Source organism: Lampetra fluviatilis, chromosome 26 (genome assembly GCF_964198595.1).
Source record: "Lampetra fluviatilis chromosome 26, kcLamFluv1.1, whole genome shotgun sequence".
Lineage (NCBI taxonomy): Eukaryota > Metazoa > Chordata > Hyperoartia > Petromyzontiformes > Petromyzontidae > Lampetra > Lampetra fluviatilis.
The window spans coordinates 4863089-4888070 of NC_136300.1; the positions used below are offsets into that span (position 1 = coordinate 4863089).

At 48.8% G+C, this 24982-nt stretch overlaps 1 protein-coding gene across 4 annotated transcripts in view; it reads left to right on the plus strand.

Annotated features, from left to right (window-relative positions):
• The first annotated feature begins 2800 nt into the window (after nt 1–2800).
• Nucleotides 2801–24982, plus strand: part of NETO2 (neuropilin and tolloid like 2) — a 37897-nt gene continuing 15715 nt past the window's right edge. The window contains exons 1-3 of one of the 4 annotated variants that reach the window (XM_078868564.1): nt 3407–3446; nt 3504–4273; nt 20443–20523. In XM_078868564.1, the coding sequence (XP_078724690.1) occupies nt 4174–4273; nt 20443–20523 (181 nt within the window). In that variant the 5' untranslated portion in view covers nt 3407–3446; nt 3504–4173. Of the gene's footprint in view, nt 4274–4597; nt 4653–20442; nt 20524–24982 lie in introns of those variants that run through there. The other 3 variants (XM_078868567.1, XM_078868566.1, XM_078868568.1) reach the window with 3 other exon arrangements.

The following is a 24982-nucleotide window of genomic DNA, read 5'->3' on the forward strand; positions in this document are numbered from 1 at the left end:
GACGTATCGGAACGCTGCTGAAGCTGCGCGTACTCGGACGAAAAGATGAAGAGAACATAATTGTCTAGGATCTCTCGTCCAAAGTCACAAACCCCCAAGTCGACGGACCCGTTCTCTCTCTCACTTTAGCCCGAGGCTGTGAGCCTCCGGCTGGGTGAAAAGGCGTGAGGCTGAGAGATGAAATCGAGGCGGCAGAGCCGAATGCTGGAGGGACCAAGGCCACGTGGATGAATGAGACTTTCCCCCCCCCCCCCTCTGCAGCAGTTGCCGGTGCGATTTGGGATGACAGCACAGGGCTGCCTTGCTGCCAGAGGTCGCAAACGGGTTTTGATTCCTTACCCGTACCCGACCGCACCAGGATCGCAAATGGGTAGCCGTTCCCTACCCGTACCCTACCCGAAATGAGTGACAAACGGTTACTCACCAGTGACTCACGGCCTACCCGTACCCGGCCGCACCAAGGTATCGGGTAGGGTACGGGTACCCGGTTGCGACCTCTGCTTGCTGCTCGCAAGTCGCTTGGCACCGCAGCGCTTTAATGAAGGGAAAGTCGCCCTCCCAGAGTGAATGGCGGGCAACCGAGGCTGCGTTCGTCCCACAGGGAGGGGGGGGGGGGCAGCGATTTGTAGCCGGCACGCGGCACCTGACGGCTGAGCACATCACTCGCCAATGCACCGGATTCTCGGGAGCTAAGCAGGTGTTGAGCCTGGAAAGTACTTGGATGGGTGGCTACCGTGCGTAAAACGCGGTTGTTATCGGCTGCTGGGTGGGAAGCAAAAGGGCAGTGGAGAAAACTCCATTGTAGTCCTTGTTCTGTGCTCACAAGTCTATGCGCCCACGCTGGTATAACCCGCACTGACCAGCGTGGTGAAGTATGGTCAAACAACCCCCACGACTGACGCGGTGTAGGGGGAGGGGGGAGGCCTTCATCCAGCCGAGGATTGATCATGGCTCACGACGATGTCTGATTGTCGTCGTATTGACAGCAACTTGGCGCAGTGCGTAGCGATGCATAACCACTCGGAGCTGTGGCACCGACGCCGCCTCCTCCTCTCTCCACCCGCCGCCTGCCCCCACCCCAGCATAACCCTGCTGCTCCCTCCGCCATATCCCCCCCACTCCCCACCTACCTACACACTACACAGTATCCACAACCACTCGGGCAGCCTGCCGTGTTTGTATCCCCGCCGCCGCCGTCGCCGCCGCTGCGGCCGCTGCTGTGTGGGAGGCGCGAGGAGCGCGGTGTCGGACGAAGTTGAACGCGGCGCTAATAACGCGACTCGACAGACCCAGCGCGATCGACGTTCTCTGCTACGTGCGCGTGGTGTCGTCGGTGTGCGTGCCGGCGTGCGTGTGTGTGTGTGAGCGTGTGTGTGTGTGAGCGTGTGTGTGTGTGAGCGTGTGTGTGTGTGTGAGCGTGTGTGTGAGCGTGCCGGCGAGTGTGAGTGAGCGTGTGTGTGAGCGTGTGTGTGCGTGCCGGCGAGTGTGAGCGTGTGTGTGAGCGTGAACGTGCGTGTGTGTGTGTGAGCGTGCCGGCGTGTGTGAGTGTGTGAGCGCGTGGTGTCGTCGGTGTGCATGCCGGCGTGTGTGTGTGAGCGTGCGTGTGTGTGTGTGCGTGTGAGCGTGTGTGCGTGTGAGCGCGTGTGTGTGTGAGCGCGTGTGTGTGTGTGAGCGTGTGTGTGCGCGCGCGTGTGTGTGAGCGTGTGCGTGTGTGAGCGTGTGTGTGTGTGAGCGTGTGTGTGAGCGTGTGAGTGTGTGTGTGAGCGTGTGTGGGCGTGCGCGTGTGTGAGCGTGTGTGTGTGTGAGAGCGTGTGTGTGATCGTGCGTGTGTGTGTGAGCGTGTGTGTGTATGTGAGAGTGTGTGCGTGTGTGAGCGTGTGTGTGCGTGTGTGTGAGCGTGTGTATGTGAGCGTGTGTGTGCGTGTGTGTGAGCGTGTGTGTGTGTGAGCGTGTGTGTGTGTCTGAGCGTGTGTGTGCGTGTGTGTGAGCGTGTGTGTGTGTGTGTGAGCGTGTGTGTGTGTGAGCGTGTGTGTGTGTGATCGTGCGTGTGTGTGAGTGTGTGAGCGTGCGTGGGTGTATGTGAGAGCGTGTGTGTGTGTGCGTGTGCGTGAGCGTGTGTGTATGTGAGAGTGTGTGTGAGTGTGTGAGCGTGTGTGTGAGCGTGTGTATGTGTGTGTGAGCGTGTGTGAGTGTGTGTGTGTGAGCGTGTGTATGTGTGTGTGAGCGCGTGTGTACGTGTGTGTGAGTATGTGCGTTTGTGTGTGTACGTGTGAGCGTGTCGCCAGATGCGCGTGGTCGTGCAGAGAGCGCAGCGGGTGACACGAGCCGACTCGCTTCGAGACAAGGGGACCGACGCGCCTGGATTCCAGGGCGCACTTTCGCACCCGGCGTTTTCCGGAACACGGCAGCTCTCTCAGGCTTGGCTAGGAAGTAGGGAATTACCCGCGTAAGGCGACGGCCACTTTAAAGAGAGTATAATACATCCAACGTGGACAGCACAGAGAGCGAGCGAGCGAGCTAGCGGAGCGAGATGTATGTGGCGCGGTCCATTACGGCGTCCCGGGACCCTTCCCGACAGTCGGGGGTGCTAAGATGAAGCGCGCGGCGTCTCGCGGCGTCGTCTCGTCGCGCTAGGAGGCTCCGCGCGGTCTTCTCATCGGCGTCACCGCCTCGCCGGTGTGGCGGGGGTCGCCGCTGCGCTCCAACGCTGCGTCGCGCTCCGCACACGCGGCTGCGTGCAACGTGAGTGGCGGGGGTGGTCTGTGCCTGCCCGCTTCGCCAAATCCCCCCCCCCCTCCTCCCCACCCCACCATACCCCCCTCCCCTCCCCCCCGCTCAATGAATTTGCCGTCATTGGATAGTTTGGAGGAGGTGGCGGCGCTTTTGGTGGTGGTGGTGGGAGACGGGGAAAGAGCGCATCACACACAGCGCGCGTGGATGCCGTGCACTCGCGCGCTCGCCGCACGATCGAGCGCACGACGTTACATCCACACTGCCGCCTCCACCACGCGTTGGACTCGCGATCATCAGCGGCAGCAGCAGCAATATCATCAGCGGCATCGTGCAGCGTGCGACGCGCAAAGATGCGCTTCGCGATTGCGTGCGTAAGGAGCTGAAGACCGTTTCTCATCTCGTGGCTCGTTCCTTGTGCTTGACATGCAAACGAATCGACGGCCGGAACCTTGACTGGTCATTAGCATCGACATCCTAACGATGATTTAAGCTGAAACTAATTCAAATGATTTCGACGAAATCAATGAAGATGATGACGATGCTGCTGCTGCTGATCGAGAAGATGTGCTGAAGCAACGGTGTGCGTCGTTGATGGATATGTCGACGTTCGCCGGAGAATCTTTCTGCCATCGATCTTCCTGACCGAGTTGAACGCGGGGTTAGTTCTACTGCCGCTGGGACTGCTGCTGCTACTGCTGCTGCTACTGCTGGTACTGCTGCTACTGCTGTCACTGCTGCTGGAACTGCTGCTGCTACTGCTGCTGGGACTGCTGCTGCTGCTGCTGGTACTTGCTGTCACTGCTGCTGGAACTGCTGCTGCTACTGCTGGTACTGCTGCTACTGCTGTCACTGCTGCTGGAACTGCTGCTGCTACTGCTGCTGGGACTGCTGCTGGTACTGCTGCTGCTACTGCTGGTACTGCTGCTGCTGGTACTTGCTGTCACTGCTGCTGCTACTGCTGCTGGGACTGCTGCTGCTGCTGCTGGTACTTGCTGTCACTGCTGCTGCTACTGCTGCTGGGACTGCTGCTGCTGCTGGTACTTGCTGTCACTGCTGCTGGGACTGCTGCTGCTACTGCTGCTGCTACTGCTGCTGCTACTTGCTGTCACTGCTGCTGGTACTAGCGCTGGAACTGCTGCTGCTGCTGTCACTGCTGCTGGGACTGCTGGTGCTGCTGCTGCTGTCACTTCTGCTGGTACTGCTGCTGGCGCTGCTGCTGGTACTGCTGCTGCTACTGCTGCTGGTACTGCTGCTACTGCCACTGCTGCTGTCACTGCTGCTGGTACTGCTACTGCCACTGCTGCTGTCACTGCTGCTGGTACTGCTACTGCCACTGCTGCTGTCACTGCTGCTGGTACTGCTACTGCCACTGCTGCTGGCACTGCCGGTGCGGAGGCTGGGAGCTTTGACGCCGTGGGAGCGGTGCGGGGGGTGGGGGCCATGGAGCAGCCCACGAGCTCGTCCGCTTGTCTGCACGGCCCCAGCCGCAGCCTCTGCTGCGCCCTCATGCTCAGCGCTCGCAAGCTCGTCCTCTTCCAAGGTACGCGACGACGCCTCTAGGTCCGCTCGGCCTAAACACACACAGAAAAAAAATTGGATTCTCGCTCATCCTTGCGGTGACTCGGTCTCGGTGTGGCCGTACAGCTGGCGAAGCAGATCCCGCTCGGCTCGGGAGACGCGAGGGGTGTGTGTGGGGGGGGGTTGTCAGGGGTGTGCTGGGTAGGGTGCAAGCTCATAGAACCCCCCCCCCCCCCCGGTCCACCACCACCATCGAGAAGACTGCTCTGGTCTTGCCAGTCGTAATAGGCGCTCGTTAACAGTACCCGCTTCAAACTGTCTATGTATAAAGGCGAGTCCGCGCGTGGTAACGGAATCCTGTAAGAGAAATGCGACGACCACGTCAACGACCAGGCGTTCAGGTAGGTCCTTGTATGTGTCGGTAGCAAACCAGTGTTAAGGGAACATTCAGGAACTAACGATATCGGGGTTAATGTTTGTAATCCCAAAAATGTCCAATGCACCATATGCATATTTGAGTGTTGGCTACACCCACACACATACACCAGTGACACTTGCTCTCGGTCTGTGCCTCGCCTGGGTATACTCAGCCTAAAATGAGCTCCCCCGTTGCATCTTACTCGGTGCCGAATGCATAATCGGTGCTCGCAAACAGCACTTGACCGCGACGGCCTGTGCATCTCTGTGTGTGCTCATAAAAAAAAAGAGAGATTGCAGCCGATAAACAACATCAGTGATGTGATTTAGCAGAGGAGTACACGGAGGAAGGGACCAACGGCGTGGAGATGGAGTGATGAACCTCGGATTGAGATCTATGGATGAACTGCAGCTGCACAAGTCCAACGGCGTCAGCGAAGATAAAATCCCTCATCCAGCAGTGGAAAGAGAGTGCCTGATGGTATTGATACATTGTGGGGTTGCGTCTGGATTTCATCAAAAGATCCCGACCAGGCGAGCATCTTGCAGCATAAGATCAAACAGTAACACATTTCTGTGCAAATCAGGCTCGTCATACTGATTTTCATTGCCCCAATATAATGATTTGTTTATTCAAGGAAAAATAGATGAGGAGGAATCATCCTTTTGCCTGTGTATTGGCACCAGCCCAGCCCAGCAGCTTTTAGATGTATGCCAATTTTATTGTTTTATTATTCAGTCCCAGGTCGCAATGAGCCGTGCCATCGTGTGCATTGTTAGTGTTTTGAAAAGTATCGTAATAGTTGTGGCGGTTAGACAATTGATAATGTGTATGCCCAGTGCTTACTAAAAAACGACGACGATATTGATGATGATGATGATGATGGTGGTGGTGGTGTTGATGTGACCTTATAAATGGCAGGAAATGTTCATTACATGAATTGCACGTTTTGCAGTGGAACTCAGACGATTGCTGCACGGATCTGAGTCAAGAGCCACTCATTTATTTCTCATTATTTCTTGCACACTCTGCAGGCGCAGCTCTGCACCAGTCCGACTCCTTGCAAAGTGGCAGGTTTTGACATAACATTAAACGGAATGCAAGGCTGAGCCTACCTTTTAACTAGCTGTGGAATTCGCCCTTAATTGGCCTCATCGCTCTGACCGATAACAAAAAAATGTCACGTCGCCTCGAATTACATTCAAACAATGACATTAACAGCGCTGGAACGGCGACACAGCAATTGATTATCAACGGCGTTTGCACATTTCATGACCAAGCGTTCAAGTGCATCAGTATGAATTGAATATGCCAAGGTGACTTTCCGTGTCATGCCCACATTCACAAATATAAATGGACAAACGCATTTTCTGTTCTCTCTCTCATCACGTAAAGAAAAATGAATACATCTCCGTGCCCCCACGGTGCTCCATAGAATTGCCGTGGCCCCTGGCCACAGACTTACTGGTGGCATTTGGAAACGCGAGGGTAACGCCACCTCGCCGAAGAGGGGAAACAAAGGCAAGAGGTTTTGTTATAATTTGGACGCGCATGAAGCACTACAACGTCAAATAGGCAAGGTGTTCAATTTGAAAGGTGAAAAAAAACTTCATTCGATGGGCGGGCGGGCGGGCGTGAAAGGAGTCGAGAATCAGATCCCCCCCCCACCACCCTCGTGATTTGCGAATCTCATTATGATCGTGTGGGAGGCTTTGGAGGCTCCGCTTCGAGCTGCCCGCACTGCAGTGCCGTGTCGGCAAGCTCCACGAGCAGGCAGCCGAAACCAGCGACGAACGGGAGAGTTTCGCATGCGCGAGAAGGAGGCCTCTGCCGTTCATTGCACGAGCTGCCAAAACCCGCGACTCTGGGGCTGTAGCGTTGTTGGCAAGGGCCCTGGTAACAATTAATAAGACGGGACGTCCCCGTCCACGTCACCTTCCTGTTAAAGTTTTCATCTCCTCCGTGGCCCAGTTCCTTGAACTCCTCATCCGGCTCGTTGGCACCAGCGCTGCTGCACCGCCTGCACACTCGATGGCTTTGCCACACTAACAAGTCTTGGTTTTTTTTACGTGTTTGGTGCACGTACTGAACGCGTATGAACGCATTGTGCCATTTTATTTCACTACCCATGTGTGGTTCATGTTATGGTACTGGTGTCTTTTTAGGGATATATATGTATATTTCGTGTTAAGTTAACATCGATGTGCCATCACGCTCAGACTGCTTGCAGCTCGGCTGAAATTCAATGTTATGTAAACATTGCACTGTTTTGAAATGCCGGTGCCATTTGATCTTGAAGAGCGTTGAAACACAGAAGCGTTGCATCGCTATACACTAACAGGAATTGACAGGTACGAGTGTGGGTTGCGTGACATATGCAAGGACGAGACAAAGCAAGTGATGTAAGAGCGCATACAATTCCATTTTGCAAGAAACACATGTGATACGTTGATGCAGAGTAAATTAATATTCATCTAAATTATGCATCGCACAGACTGAAAATGTCATCAGTGTGATAATAAAACAGGTGTGGGACGCTTAGATGTATGGACGTTGGGCCGTATGTTCTCGAGAGTGTGAACATCAGTGAGGAATGATAGCCATCTCCTTTAACCCTTTTATTTGATGATTAGGGGGAGAATGAGAACGAAGGGTACATAATACAAGCTCAACATGAAATAGCATGCTGTCAGTTTTTTTCTATTTACCTGGTAAAGCCCACTAAGCTAGAGAGCTCTTTTTCAAAAGCGACCTGCCCACAAATGAGAGCTCAACGAAGCGACGTATTATCACGTGGAAATGTACAGCAGCAAAATTACTATAAACGCACGATTCTGATTGTGGACTGGAAAAACCCCAAAGGACCAGGAGAACAATCCACTCAATCTTAATTTAGGAGCTTTCGTGACTGCAGGAATTATTCTTTGGTTCTTTTCGGTTAAGTCACGTCTAAAAATAAAATAATAAATTAAAATAACATATTACGACGTTTCGATTGCAACACAAGCAATCATCATCAGGTATAAAAGAAATAGCAACAAAAAATCTAACTAGAAAACTATAGACAGACATACAAGCAGACAGACATCACAACGGCACACAGAGAGAGGACACACATCGGCACAAAGAGAGGGGTTGTCTCTATGACGGTCCCTTAAATATAGAGAGGGGGGGCGAGAACGGAGAGAGGGAGGGGGCAGAGAGAATTAGCATATCAATGAGTGTACGCCAACGTACTGCTGCTGCTGCAAGTAAGATGACAATGTGGAACGCGCACGCAAAATTTAAAACTAGGAGACAGGCACACGAAAATTAAATAACCCAGCAAAATATCGAAATGTGATGTAATACAACACAGAGAGTCGGTATTTTTCTTTCTGGCTATTTGTTCTCTCTGCCTGTGTCCTCTCTTTGGAATTTTCACACTTAAAATTCTAACTTAGCAAATTTTGAAACACGTAATCAACCAGGCTATGCGTTAATTGTGTGTTAACCGACTCTGACCGGGTCTAAGACCAGATCTCTACTCGCCACGCTCCTCGAGACCCCGGTTTAACGATGGCCTTGCCAGCAACGACTGCTGTGACCTGCGATCCATCCCACCGCCTCCGACTCCTCTAAGACAGAACACCCGACTGACTCCCTCACTCAGAAGCCCGTGACCTTTACGACTATTGGCGACCCCAGTCGGGGGTAGGGGGGGGCTGCATGAAGGCGCAAGGCGAACAAAGCCGGCAACTTGCTCCTCCAGATCGAGAGCAAATCCAATTGCCCTTTCGCGATAGATATTGCCGACAAGGCGCGCACACACTCACACACACTCATACACACTCACACCCACACACTCACACACTCACCCACACACTCACTCACACTCACTCACACACTCACACAATCACACACTCACACACTCACACACACTCACACACACTCACACACTCACACACACACACTACAACACACTCACACACTCACTCACCCACACACCCACACACCCACACACCCACACACACACACACACCCACACACACCCACACTCACACACTCACCCACACACTCTCACACACACACACGCACACACTCACACACACTCACACACACACACTCACACACACACTCACCCACACACTCACACACACACACTCACCCACTCACACACACTCACTCACACACACACCCCACTCACACACTCACTCACCCACACTCACCCACACACACCCACACCCACACACTCACACCCACACACACACTCACACCCACCCACACACACACACTCACTCACACACTCACACACACACTCACAGACACCCACACACACTCACACACACACACACTCACACCCACACTCACACACACTCACACACACCCACACACTCACACACACACACTACAACACACTCACACTCACTCACCCACACTCACCCACACACACTCACCCACACACTCACACACACACTCACCCACACACAACCACACACACTCACCCACACTCACACACACCCACACACACTCACCCACACACACACTCACCCACACTCACTCACACACACTCACCCACACACACACACACCCACACACACTCACCCACACACACTCACACACACTCACCCACACTCACACACCCTCACCCACTCATTCACATACCCACACTCACTCACACACACTCACACACACTCACACACAACACACTCACACACACCCACACACACTCACCCACACACTCACACACACACACTCACCCACACTCACAAACACACACTCACCCACACACACACCCACAAACCCACCCACACTCACCCACACACACTCACCCACACACACCCACACACACACTACAACACACTCACTCACACACACTACAACACCCACACCCCCCCCCCACACACACACACTACAACACACTCGCTCACACACACTACAACACACTCACACACACTCACACACTCACCCACACACACCCACCCACACACTCACCCACACTCACACACCCACACACACTCACACACACACACAGACACACACACTACAACACACCCACCCACACACTCACACACTCACCCACACACACCCACCCACACACTCACCCACACTCACACACCCACACACACTCACACACACACACAGACACACACACACTACAACACACCCACACACACTCTCACCCACACACTCACACACGAGCTGTGTCTGCGAGCTTGCGACGCTTCTCGCGTTTTTCGCTGTCGCCGCTAACGAGTCGCGGCGCCACGACCCACCCGCGCGCTGCTTTTGCGCATCCTTGAGCTTCAACGCACGTGTCGGGAATGTTACGACCCTGCCAGATTGCCGTCATCCGCCGGCAATCCCCCATGAATTGGCAACGTTCGCTGCGTCGCGACGGCTCCGTCGGCTGGCATCGCGCTGCGTGGGCACACGTGGATGAGGACGATGTTTGGTGGTCTTTTGGGGCAGATCGCGTCAATATATATTGATGTGTGTCGTTCACACCGTCATTCACTAAATGTTGTGGCTTGGCTCTCCAACACCGCGGTGTTGCTGGACTCGTGACGAATTGGCCACGTTCTGTTTACGTGACGACAGCTTGCTAGTTGGCTGTGTCGGGTGGTGGCGGGTTTTAACGACACATTTATATATTTACGCGATCTAACCCAAAACACCTCTATTATGGATGATATTGGTCGCGAAAGCCTGCTGCTGCTGCTACGTGTCAAGGGTGGCACAGTCGGGTTTTTTATAATCGGGTTTGTCTTTTTATATTAAACCCGATCATCTGAAATTGGGAGAAATTCGGTTTCATTGGTTCTAATTTCAGAACCGCACTTCTCAACGATGGGCTTCATCTATTCCAACCTAAGGAACTCACTGGCGCCCACGATTGTGGAGGAGAAGCTCGTGTTCATCACGACCAACCTGCCCGCCGCATTCTACGACTACCCCGTGCCCGATGGCCCCCCCGAGTACGATAGCAGCAGCGACGAGGAAGCAGCCTAAGCCTTGGATCAGAGTTTCGTATTCATTAAACCAGGTTTTAATTCCCCGAAATCGGGTTTAATTGTATTCAAGAAAAAACCCGATGCCTGCCGCTGGAAAAATCGGGTTTTTTCCACCCATGCCACGTGTTGAAATGAATGTGGACGCCTGCTGTAGGTGCACAGGCGTGGCGCGTTCACGGATCCCTGCAGCCACGAGCGTCCCTCTCTCACCCTGCGTCCCTCTCTCACCCTGCGTCCCTCTCTCACCCTGCGTCGCCCGTGCAAGTCGCACGCGACCGAACGCCGACAATTTCTTGTTTTGCCCATTTTATACGCGACGCGTATTATTTTCTTTAAAAAAATTTTAACGCGACACATCGCTCGCACGCAACGCAACGCCGCTAATGGTACTCGCCTGGCCTTGACAGGTGCCTGCCTTGTTCCGTTATCCATCAAGAGACGAACCCTCATACTCTTTGGTTCTTTCGGTAAAGTCACGCAGGTATAAAAATAAAATCAATCACGAAAGTTTCGGGCGCAACACGCGCGTCCGTTATCACGTGCTTTCCCACCTGATGGCGGACGCTTGTGTTGCGCCCGAAACGTCGTGATTGATTTATTTTTCTACCTACGTGACTTTACCGAAATAACCAAATTGTATGGATTCCTGCAGTCACGAAAGCTTCAAATCAAGACGAACCCTCCTCCTCCTTTGCAGCGATTGCTGCGGTGGTTCAACGGCGATGCCTGCCCCCTCCACCCAGAGAATGTGTCTGCAAATCGCAGTGGGCTGCGATGAAAACAGCATCGAGGAGCCCGATGGGATCATTTCCAGCAGCCCGAGGGCACGTGATGCTGGAACCTTACTTGATATGTACAAACTCAGCTTCGGGGTTAAGCCGAACTTAAAGGTTGCTTCTGGGACTACTGTTGTTGTTGTTGTTGCTGTTTTTTGCATTACCCAATCTTCCATTTGGTGTTGACAAATCGGCGGGAATTAATGTACCTGCGAAAATGAGTAATTGTGGACTTTATTTATTACGAAAATGAGTAATTGTGGACTTTATACAGGTAGGAACAGCAGGTTCCACATTGCCCACCAGGGATTATGTGTCTGTCTGTCTGTCGTGCATATGCGGAATTCCACCCACCCATGCCCCTCCCCACCGAACACCGAGCTACGCCGCGATTGGTTGACGATGTCGGGGAGGGTGGGGGGGAGGGGTCAACACGCCCACTCATCCAACTGCCCCCCCCCCAAACGCCGCGCTGTCCAACCAAGTTCCTACCTGCCCACTCCGAAGGAACGTGTTTTATGAATAGTTCAGCGACTTGCTTACTTTTACTCTCATCTTGCTCTCATGCCGTGTTGTTACACCGTTTGTCGACGTCACCTGGTGGCCTGTCCCTGCTTGAGGTCTGAGCAAAAAGAGCTTCATAGCTCATCGGATTCCTCCCGCAATCTAAATAAAGATTCAGATTATTGTTTTCTTATTAATATATATACAGTATATACAGGGTATCCCATGAGTCTGGAATCATAGGAAAACCTATTTTAAAAAGTAAATAACGCTTTTTTTCACTGAACGTGCATCAATGTGTCCACCGTTGTCCCTGAATTATCTGGACTCGTTCTGCCTTACTCAGAGACATCTTGGGCCTGTAGAAACAAAGACATATGAATTAGTTTTTTCCCTACGATTCCAGACTCATGGGACACCTTGGAGATTTTCACAAAGTATTTTGGCTGCACCTGCAAAGATTGCACGCACGCCCTGCCAATGTGACCACAAGTACAGTACGCAAATGGGTTAAAATATTTTGTGTTCTGATGGAGGCCATTTGGCCAAAATGTAATTGCTGTTTTTTTAATATAACAACAAAAATTGTGTTTTGCTTTTAGCAACAAAATTTTTTAATGCCGCTAAATGTGAACGCGCATTGTTTATTAATTTATTTCCCTACGCATTTATTCGCTTTGATGGCGGCACTTAAATGCGAACGTGTTTTGACCCTCCGCCCCTCTACGTTTTCACGGAGACCGGCATTGCGTTCCTCGGCGGCAGTGCCACGTCGCGAGGTCCACAGCATTTGCAAAAGGGACAAATGACATCCCAAGCCTCGTGCTTACTATTCGCGTCTCAAATGTAGAAACGGCGGCGACGCTCACCCGTAAGGCTTCACTTTGGCGCGCGCGCATCTGCCTGCCCTGAACCCACACCAGAACGTGTTCCATTAGAAAGTGACACGGTGGACCCTCCACCTGATTGTAAACATTTGCATGCCGTACATCCCATTAAGGGGGCCCATTAGGTCTTCGTATTTTTTGTTAATTCTCCGGCAGATTCGCCGCGACGCAACGCGGGAGGGATATTCTCGCGGTTGCCACGTGCCCATAGCTCGCTAGTGGGGTTCTCAGGTTGTTACGCGTCTCGCCGGAGTGATATGTCAGACTCTTCGCTGAAGCAGTTCCAGGATGAAATCAGAATCAGAATATTTATTTATGCTGCAGAAAGCCGATGAGCTCCATAGCTCCTTTTTCACAGACGTCCAATTAGATGCACAAGCACGAATTACACAAACTGAAACACAGTCGTCAATGACACTGTGGCCTTAAAAAAAAGAGATGTATATATAATCGGTGACGTTTCTAGCAATATATGTGTGTTGAACTTCTTTTGCACCGTACGTAGCCAACCGTGCTAATCGGAGCACTGGGCCTGTTTTCACAGCGCATAGCGAGGTCAAGAGAGATGGAGTGAATCAGAGCAGTCCTCAACTAATCTGATGTACTCCACCTGTCTGGCCTCGAATCACTTCGGCTGTGAACTGATTCAGTTCTGAGCTGAAACAGTTCTGTGTTGCGTTTCTACGCTTGTTATTTTGATTATCATGAAGAATCGCAATCGGACCACACGAACTGCTCGGATTCCTCCGGTATGAATAAATATATCTAACGAATGTCATGGACATCTTTCCTGCCACAGCTTCTTGGTATCATAGAATAAGTACTTTAATATGTCACAGGAAATACAAAATTAAGCATATTGAGAGACCTATAACAGTATAACATTTTGAGCCATAACGAAGCATAGGCGCTTGTAAATTGTCCCAAATTCGCACGAACTATCAAACGTTTACAGGACCGCTGAACGGGCCGTGGAAAAAAATTAACCCGTAAAAACAAAGTTTTTCACTATAAATCCTTTATATGCGTGGCGGCTAGAGTCCTCTCGTCATCTGGCTTGAGATGACTGCCACCTATGGGTAATTGGTAATTAAATATAATTCATTTTTTCATAAAAAGTGTAAAATACATTGTCACGCACAACGAGTCTGTGTGCAAAATGTCAGCTCGATTGGATCACGGGAAGTGGGTTAAAAAACGACCGAAAGATTTGCACGGTCGTAAGCGCATAAGCAAGCAAGTGAACTTAATATAAAGGATTTTTTAAAAAACACCCAGACGCGCTGCGTGGCTGTTGCTGCTGTAAGCACTCGGCGAGCAGGGATTTAGCAAGTCTACGTGTTCAAACACCGTCGGGTTGATTTGACCTATTACAGAGAGAGAGAAAGAGACCCATACAAAACAGATCTTTAATAGGGGGAGAATTGGAATGTCACCGCCACCTTAAGTGACGCGTATCCTCTTCTACAGGGTGATCCAGATGTCTTGTGAACCCTATTTAAGTCTATAAAATGTAATCTTTTTTAAAGTAAGGTTTATTTAAAACAGAAATGAATTTGCAAAAGGGGGAAAAAAATGTCAGGGGTCAATTCATTTGGGGGGGGTGGGTGGTCACAAGACATCTGGACCACCGTGTACAATATATCTTTTTTTTCAAGAGGGTGGCGAATTTTTTTTAATTTGAGAAAATTTGAGTTGTTTGGTGCGAGGAAGAGAGAGAGAAAGAGGGGAGTGAGTGGCTGTGAGATAACTGATGGCTGTGCTGGGATAGTGGCTGTAACAGGCAAAAGCTGCCATCTACTGTTGTTCCATGTCACACACCAGACGCTCAATTTAGCCGCACCGACTCGTCGTTAATCGGCGCTCCTCTCGTTGGACTCCTCTCACTCTCTTATTTATATTCCGATCGTTGCCTCCACCGGGGAAGTCTATTGCAATATATGAAAACAGCATTTTCCAGCAAAACCAGGATTTCCAGCAGCAAAACGTTTTCACGGTGAAGCCAAGCTGATTACTGTGCAAACAATCGGCGTTTTCACCGGAGTTGTGAGAAAAGAGCAGCGATCGGAGTATTTGTAGAATTCTGTTTGATCTGCCCATTCTATTAGGGTGAGCCTTGTTGGCGTCATTCAAATGTCAAGTGTTTCCCCATTCAATAGTTTTAACTACATCATTAAATCCATTTTCAATGCAGGGGCAGGAATTCAACCAAGAAAGAGGGAATAATTAGGGCCAATTTTCAAAATGTGCTCATTACTCTATTCACTGTGGGAGAGTGACCCACGTGCTTGAGAATAATGCCGTGAGACCGATTTCTACCCTTACAAATCATAACGTGTCTCATTTTGTTTTTAGGGCGAATACCGAGTACACGTTGGTCAGAATAGAAAAGAAAACACGGTTGTTATTTTTTCTTCTGCCAAACATTGCTTCACCGTATCGATTACACGTACGGTACAATACGCAAGGCAAGGCGACATGTATTATGTCGGTTCACAATGAGCAACCTCCCTCGCAGCGCGAACGGTGCCCAACGCTCACATTCACCCGCACGTGACGTGCCCAGGAGCTCATGTTAAACATTTCATGGCGATTAAACAAACATGGCAATTGCAGAAATCACTATGCACCGCAGGACCCCCGCCCCCCCCCCCCCATTAATCTCAAGAGCGCTCCGTCATCGACCGCGATCAATTCTCCACGAATTTCCCCCCAGGGCACAGGTCCGAGGCCTCGCAAGGCCGACGTGTGGGTGCACGGTGGGGTCACGTGCCCACCAAATGGGCCCGGGCTCACGTACCAGTGGAGTTAGTGGACGCAGCCTTTCCCTTGCCAATGGAGATGATAGCACAGTGCTCGACTCGCCGGTTAAAGAGAAAAACAAAACCACCCTCGGTATCATACTCTTAGTTCTTTCGGTAAAGTCACGTAGGTAAAAAATGAAATTAAAATTAATAAAAATTAAATAAAAAATCACGACGTTTCGGAGGCAACACAAGTCTCCGTCATCAGGTGGGACCGTCACAGCCAGATTTGCTGCATCAAGTGAGGCAGGGATTCAAGATGCAAGCTCTTAAATACAAGTTAAGGGGGAGGAGAGGGGGGGGGGAGCTTATCAGAATGTGGTAGCCAATGAATGGAACGTATCGGGAGGGTGGGGGGCGGTATCGCCACACAATGCAAGACTGTTGAGAGGCTAGTTGCCGTTAGCGGGCGTCTCTGATGGGTTGGATGGTTGGGTGGGTGGCCAGCACCACGCCAGGTTGCCTCTGAGTAAACCTGGTGGGGGGGGGGCCCAGGACCGGTTGAGATATTTGTCACCGATGAGCGGGAATGGACCTCGGGGTCGCTGGGTTCGTGACGCTGCCCGCTTAATCGCTGTGCGCCACCGCTCATCGCACGCAAAGCACGCTCTCACAGTGACACGCAGTCTCATATAGGCACAACCCCTGCAACAACTGCTCCCCATGGCCTTGCAGGAGCGCAAATTCGCCGCGTGTTGCAGAGGTTCACGGTTCGAATCCAGCGGCTGCCCCCTGGTTATTCCTGCGGGTGTTATGACCGCAATAACAATATACGTCGTATGCTTCAAAGGGGACGTTAAAGATCGCCTGCCATCATTCGCAAGAGCAGGCCAGTGTGTTGCTGGCGTCAGCGTCAACGTTTGACAAATTTGACAATTGCACGAGCATATTAGGCACCTCCGATGAGCACGGTTGGCTACATATGGTGCGAAAGAAGTTCAACATATATACACATTTCGATTTAAAGCTTTCGTGACTGCAGGGATTCATCTTCTTGGTTCTTTCGGTAAAGTCACGTAGAAGGGAAGTAATAAAATAATAAAAACAATAAAACATAATAAAATAATTCTCACAACGCAAGCAGCCGTCCTCAGGTGAAGAACAGGTCTGTCGAGAAGACAGACCTGTTCTTCACCTGAGGACTGCTGCTTGCGTTGTGGCCGAAACGTCGTGATAATTATTTTATTATGTTTTATTTTTATTATTTTCATTCTACGTGACATTACCGAAAGAACCAAGAAGATATATCCGCATACATAGCCATAGTCCCCAACTGGCAGTCTAATAACCCAGGCCCCTTGTGCACATTCGACTCTCTCCTTGTTCCTTGAGTTTTCACCTCCTAGATACACAAAGAAACGTCAACACCCTCACACTATTCAGCAGTCTCATTAGATCACAGCGCGAAGCTGTCCTGGGCTCACCCCAGGTCGACTGATGAATATGAGTTGCTGGTAACTGTGGTGTTCAACATCGACGTTGGGAAGATGAATGTGCGTGTGGGCGTTGCCTCGTGCTAGCTGTACACGCCATCATCAGTGGGTGCTCACTCAAACTCACTTGTCACTATCACCTATTCACGACCAATCGGGAGATGTTTTGTCTTTCACGAACGGACAACGAGTGCGCTGTATCAGCAGATAGCATCACCTGGCTGAGCCGGGCTTGTGTCTCAATATGCGACCGCCACATGTGTATACCAGGTGCTGTAGGCTGCGAGGGCTGCTTGGTGCAAGGAGATGGCAGCACAGCGATGAGTGTGGTTCACAGATGGATTCTGTTCCACTCACAGGACCGAGTGTGTGTGGATTGAATCTCCCCGTGCTGAGCGTTGAGTGTTTACCACCTGATGTGCGCGATGGGGTTTTTTTTCCTACGTGCATCGGTTTCTTCCCAAAATATACTTGAACTCGATGGCACCTGTGTTTTTTTTTTTGCCGGTATCAAAAACGATTAATAATAAGAATAGGTTTTACTCTTTCTGGCAACAAAAACAGGCGTTAAGAAGATGTTCAAACACCAAATAGAAACATTTTGCAAGGCATCAAGTCTGCATTAAGCGCACGTACTTGTGGCAAAAACATGCAATCATGCTCTGAATGTAAACACGCATTGTCTTTGAAACGGACAGCCTCCTTAAACTGCTTGATCTGAGCTATAAGTGTTCTGTTACTTGTGTCGTCTTAGTGCTGTTCGCCTTTTAGAGTTCGCTGGGCTAAAACTGATAGTGAGATAAGCCCATGATGAAGGCTCTCTCTGGTGTAGGCCAATCCATTCCAAAGACAATGCCAGATATATAATTATATTTCGATTTAAAGCTTTCGTGACTGCAGGGATTCATATTCTTGGTTCTTTCGGTAAAGTCACGTAGAAGGGAAATAAGAAAATAATACAAATAATACATAATTTAAAATGTTTGTATTATATGATAAAAAATAAAACATAATATAATAAAAAAATGTATTAGATTATGTTTTATTTTTATTATTTTAATATTTTCCTTCTACGTGACTTCCCGAAATAACCAAGAATATAATTATATTATCAGAGCATGTTTGTTTTCATGTTCACCACAAGTACGTGTGGTTACTGCAGGCTTGATTCCTTGCAAAAAGGTTTCTTATTTTGGCGTTTGAACATCTGAACACCTCCTGTTTTATTGCCAGAAAAGATAAACCCTATTCTGATTTCTCATACTTTGAAACTGACAAAAAGGTCCCATGATGTAGCTGTTCACCCCGAGCTATAACTGCTCTGATACGTGCATTGTCTTTGTGCTGCTTGCCTTTTGGCGTTCTCTGGGCGAACACTGGTGCTGAGACAAGGCCATATAGAAGGCTCTCTCTCGTGAAGGACAATTCGTTTCAAGGACAATGCATAACCCTTATGGGTACTGGCCAAACATCACAACGCAGGACTCTCCTGAAAAGGGAGTTATGAGACTCATTGCAGGTTTCCTGGGTAAAAACCTTTATTAGACGTCTATGCTCCAACATCTAATCTCCCAACTTTCATTAACCCACACTGACCAGCGTGGTGAAGTATAGTAAAGTATGCATCGTGACCTGCATGGCAGGGTGAAACACTCATCCAGCAGTGGATCGACCAAGGGCTGTACATGTGCATGTATCTTCTGTAGTGTATGCATGCCAGTATGAATGTAGATTTTTTTTTTTCAATGTATTTATAAAAAAATTCAAATTTTTTAAAATGTGGTTTGTTGCTTTTATTATTTACAATTTTTTTCCATTTTGAATTTATCTTTTTTGTTTTCTATCTACGTGACTTTACCGAACGAACCAAGAAAATGAATTCCTGCAGTCACGAAAGTTTAAGTAAAAATATGAATGCAGTATTTATATGACGGCGAAAGGAAATAATAAATACCGTTTAACATCTGGAAGGACGTGTTTAGACAGCTGTCATTCTATTCGTAGCAGGCCAGCACCAGTGACACAGAAGTGTGTGTCTGTCTGGGAGTTCAATTTGATTGGTCTCTTTTTGGCACCCATTCGTGCCATTACATCTCAGAATGTGTCAATACAACAAACTGGGCCATGCAGCGCACATCCGGCACCGTGCTGGAATATCGATCATCTGTTCTGTTTATAGGCATTAGAAACGATGCGTTAATAAGGCAAATAGACCAGATCTGGCCTAGGATCTTCTACGCACACACTTTCAACTCGAAAGGTTTTTAAGGCCAACTTGCAATGCAAAGTTGTTTTACTTTGTGTTCGCTGTTACCGTCAAACAGCAGGTCACTTTGTCTACTATCGTGAGTGGAAATTTAGAAATGTTTCGAGCATCTGGGCCCATGTGTGTGTTTATATATGTTGAGTGGTGACACAGCTGTGTGAGCAACAGCACTATGCACCTAATATCTGGGGTTGATTCTCGGCCGTGCAAAATACCAGTGGAAAGTGGTATTTCTTTTTTTCTCCTTCCAAGCCTACCATAGGTCAAGTAAAGGTGACGACCAGGTGTAGCACTGGGCAAACCCCCCTCCCCACTTGTGCGCTGTCTCCTCTACTGGACAGCTGTGAAAAAGAGCTTTTTAGCTCATCGGATTCCTCCAGTATAAATATTCTGATTCTGAATAGGCGCTCGCTAACAGCGCTTGACCCAAGCGTCAAAAACATTATTAATTGATCTTGTGTGTGTGTGTGAGTCAACACACTTCTGCAACTCCTGGCCATGCCCAGCTTTTGCTCCTCTCTTGCAACTCAGCCTAAAACATGAGTAGGTAGTTGTTCATGCAGTCTCATCATCATCATGAGCTGTAACAGGTGCTCACGAATAACGCGTTCCTATCGAGATTAAAATTGTAAAAACGCGAATTTGTCTTTGGTAAACATGGTGAAATTTGAGAAATATAAGTATTGCCCGTGGATTTTAAATAACAAAAAAACTATCGCAAAATAAATTTTGTCAGAAACCCAGTGCACCGTTACAAGTAGATTCATTGATTCCACAAATTGAAATTGCCAGACTGGACCGCCACTTCGCACCACGTATGATTGGGATTTATTTTGTTATTACGAAAAAAAACTGAGCGATTGACCGGTAAAGTGGCGGTGAATGAGGAACAGTGGGGTCATCATGTTTTCTCGGTGGGATACCGTCCCTCGTTGCCAGCGGCCATCAAGTGCAGCTTTTTGTTGTTGTTGTTGTTGTCTTTCCGATGATGACAAATGCAAGCCGGGACGGGTGCTGTGAAAACAAAACGACCTCAAGGCACAATCACATTTCTATCAACTTGTCTTTTTTTTCTCTCTCTCTCTTTCTCTCTCTTTCTCTCGGACATAGCTTGGACGCTGTGTGTCTTTGCAGTGTGGGCGAGCGTCGTGGTGATGCCAGGATGGGGAGGGATGACGTGGAGAGTGGCAGGTAAGTTATCTGCAATCGTCCGGTCGGCTCAAGAGGCCTACGTGCGGTTTGCTGGAGCACTGAGCCTCTTCAAACCGCAAGAAAAAAAAAACTTGATTTATCTTCTTGGTTCTTTCGGTAAAGTCACGTAGAATGGAAATAATAAAATAATAAAAATAAAACATAATAAAATAATACAGTTAAACATTATAAAATAATATAATGTAATAATATCATATTTTTTTAAAAGATTATATTTTTATTATTTTATTATTTCCATTCTACGTGACTTTACCGAAAGAACCAAGAAGATGAATCCCTGCAGTCACGAAAGCTTTAAATCGAAATAAAACTTGATTTACTTAGCTTAAGTGGTGGCTTGTTATTGAGGGCTGGTGGAGCGGAACTCCTATTCGTATAAAATGTTTATAGAAAAAAAAAACCTTAACAATACTAATCTCTTCATCATAGAGATTGTAAACTCCATACACTCCCTTCCCTCACCACCCCCCCCCCCCCACGAGATTCTATGCCCTACCAATGAATTTACCTATTGGCCGCCACTGACTTAGCTGACAGCGGCTGGCACTGACTCAGGCCAGCCCAGTGATGACTGCACTCAACAAAGAGAATTGCACCTGAAATTGGTGTCAGAATGCGCAGCCCCAGGGGCTGCACGAATAGCGACGGATACAGAGGAGGGATGGATTGCATCTCATTGCATAAGGGTGAACAAAGGGCTACCTGAGTCTGTGCTAGATGGTTTTATCGGTCCAGTATTACGTTTCTGAAAGTTCATATCAGGTATGGTTATGTCTGGTGTCTTGTACTGAGGCCGGGATATCACTCTTGATTGTGAATCTGCATGAATGTATTGAATACTTGAAATAGTATTTATTTTAAAGAAAAGTTTAGATAAATCGTTATCGTGCTCGTCAGAGAAGAAGCCATATTACACGTGCATATTACACGTGTTCAAATGTACAGGATGCCCACGAATGTATCATCAGCTCTTCGATAATTGTCAACGTACTGTGCAACATTTCAAACAGAAGCACACAACGAAATACACACTTGGGGCACAGTGCGATCATTTTATCGCGCGAGTGTCAATCCCTAGAATCCCTCCACATGCCTGGCACTGGTGGCATTAGCGACACAGCCGGTTGAGACGGAGAATAGTCCCCCAGGTGCTCTCTCGCCAGCGTCTCGTGTGCGTGTGATGGCTTTTGAGTGTTTCTGCTCTGTGCAGTCGGAGAGTTCACTCGAGCTTTTGAGTTTTGGAGAGAGAAAAAAAACACCCCCAACTTTATAAGGAATGTGTTTTCAACATTTTAAAGCCAATTAGTTCACTAAAACTGATGTACATGTTGGCAATTCTGTTGTAGTGGATGATAATTTTTATGGACACCCTTTATAGATATACTTGTTTACAGAAAACAGTTCTGAAGCTTAGTTTCAGTCTGGGTGCACGGAATGTACGCGCAGTGTAATTGGCTCACTTTTGCACTATCACTTCTAGCCAGGGCTGGATTATGGTTACGATGGGCTAACAGGAGGGACGGGCCTAAATATATTACATACTACAAACATATTGTCATGAAGTCATCAAACATTTGTATTTACTCATGTAAAAAAAAATTAAAAAAATTATTCCGCTCAAGGTGAATTCATCAAACTTAAATCGCTCACGACACTCATTTCTTCAAACAAACAAAGCAAATGTGTCCCCTAGCTTTAGCTGCGGCAAAGTCACGAATTATGTCATCGTAAATTTCGATTGAAAGCTTTCGTGACTGCAGGGATTCATCTTCTTGGTTCTTTCGGTAAAGTCACGTAGAAAGGAAGTAATAAAATAATAAAAAAAAAACATAATAAAATAATTCTCACGACGTTTCGGCCACAACGCAAGCAGCCGTCCTCAGGTGAAGACCAGGTCTGTCGGGGAGACAGCGTGGTGGTGTTTCATTCCGACGCTGTCTCCCCGACAGACCTGTTCTTCACCTGAGGACGACTGCTTGCGTTGTGCCGAAACGTCGTGAGAATTATTTATTATGTTTTATTTTTATTATTTTATGTCATCGTAGTTCGATGGCCGCCGTACGACCTCGCAACGTGGAATGGGAGGGCATAAAGCAGAGTCCTACAAAACACAGAGGGGGCCCATAGTTTAAATCCGGCCCGGTTTCCATCACTGCGGGCGCTTGGGACGGGGTTCGTTTGACAGCTGGTGTAGCGGTTGTACGCTTCAACATCATCCCCCACCTCTGTGACAGCCAAAAAAAAATCCTTCAAAAGAAATCCTGGACAGCACGTGCATAACAATGGCAACAGTCGCACCTACCTGAAAATGCAGTGCCTTGTGCCTGAGAGTGAGGAGTGGGGGGGAGGGTGAGAGAGTGATTGGCAAGAGTAGGTCACAAATGTCACTACGCAAAGTCTGTTACTAATTAGGCCTATATTTTTTTTAGAAGAACCACTCTGCTCATTCTGCTCAATTCATCAATTACGTGTACTAATTTATAGCCAATCCACAGCACGCCGAGGCAAACATCTCCCGTGTGAGAGATATCTAGGGTAAATACGAGGAAAAACAAAACATAGTATGCAATTCATCTAACGTGTATGAATCGCTTGCAATCGGAAACCCCACGGTCAGAATTTGTCAGCGAATCAAATTAAGCCACGAGCCACCACTGACTGCCACGTGTCCTGTTCGCTGTTGCTGCCTTGAGTGCGGTATTGATTCTTGGGCCCAATAAATATGGGGGCACCAAGGGTGGCGGTGAGTGAGGGGCAACCGCCCAATATTAGGGGCCACCTATACTCGCACGCTCAGCGACAGAAGCGGGACGAGACCGCAAGAGCAGCCCGTTCGCTGTTGCTGCCTTGAGTGCGGTATTGATTCTTGGGCCCAATAAATATGGGGGCACCAAGGGTGGAGGTGAGTGAGGGGCAACCGCCCAATATTAGGGGCCACCTATACCCGCACGCTCAGCGACATAAGCGGGACGAGACCGCAAGAGCAGCCCGTTCGCTGTTGCTGCCTTGAGTGCGGTATTGATTCTTGGGCCCAATAAATATGGGGGCACCAAGGGTGGCGGTGAGTGAGGGGCAACCGCCCAATATTAGGGGCCACCTATACCCGCACGCTCAGCGACAGAAGCGGGACGGGACCGCAAGAGCAGCCCGTGGCGATGAGGTGTCGACCATCGCAACTGCTGCAAGGATCTGGCAGATGCAAGGCTGCGCCGGGTGAATTGTGGTGGCGTCAAAGGCACTGGCGGTTGATTGACCTGTCTTTAACATGAAGGCGGGTGCCTCCCCGTCTGGGAGGAATGATCATGGACAGGGGTGGGCAACCAAAATAAGAAGAAGGGCCAATTTTTTGTTTCGAATTTGGTAACAAACAACAACAACAACAAAAACCCCTCTTCTTGGTTCTTTCGGTAAAGTCACGTAGAAGGGAAATAATCAAATAAGGTTATTATTTTTATTATTTTATTATTTCCCTTCTACGTGACTTCACGTAGAAGGGAAATAATAAAATAATAAAAATAAAAAGCCTTTTATTTTTACTATTTTATTTTTTATTATTTTATCATTTCCCTTCTACGTGACTTTACCGAAAGAACCAAGAAGATGAATCCCTGCAGTCACGAAAGCTTTAAATCGAAACAAAAACCCCCCTCAATATTTCGAGAGCCGCAATGCGTGTGAATGACGTCACGAGGCAGTTTTGTTAAAAAGCCGCACGACCAACGATGACGGAGACGTGTAGGGGTCACGTGCCATCCCAAGCCGTGGTGGACCTGGGCATTATTATTTTTGCTCTCCTCCCCTCCCACTCGGCAATTTTATATCTCGGCTATTGAGTTTACGGACGAGAGATCGTCAAGAGATGGAGATATCGTGCGCTGAGAAAAAGAGAGATGCAGATGAGACGGAGATGTGGTGAGATGAGAGGGGATGTACATGGGCAACGATGGAGTTATATGAGAGACCAGGGGTACAGACATCACAGGGATGAAAGAGAGTAATTAGACGTGTTCATGTCAATTAGCTTAGATGCATTTATTAGCATTTCAATACGAGCTGATTTTTGGTTCACCCATATTTATTCAGAAATACGTCGCCCCTTTAGCTGCTTGGGGCCCTAAGGATTTGCTTAATTTTCTTGTCGAGATTATTGCAACTACTTTACGGAGTACTTCAGACATAGCGAGATCCATACGGGCCAACCCCTTATGGGTGCCCTACCTTATTAAAGACCAATTCAGACCTTATTGGTCACCCCGTGCCCATTATACATCTCAACGTTCATCCTACAAAGTCCCATCACAAGGGAGAAACACAAACAAATAGACAAAAACAATGTTGTTGCCCGTATTGAAACGGCTGTACGCCGTATGGACCTGAAAACTCAATTTCCCTGTACAAGAATACGGGGTAAACCGTATGGGTTCACAACTATGGCTAC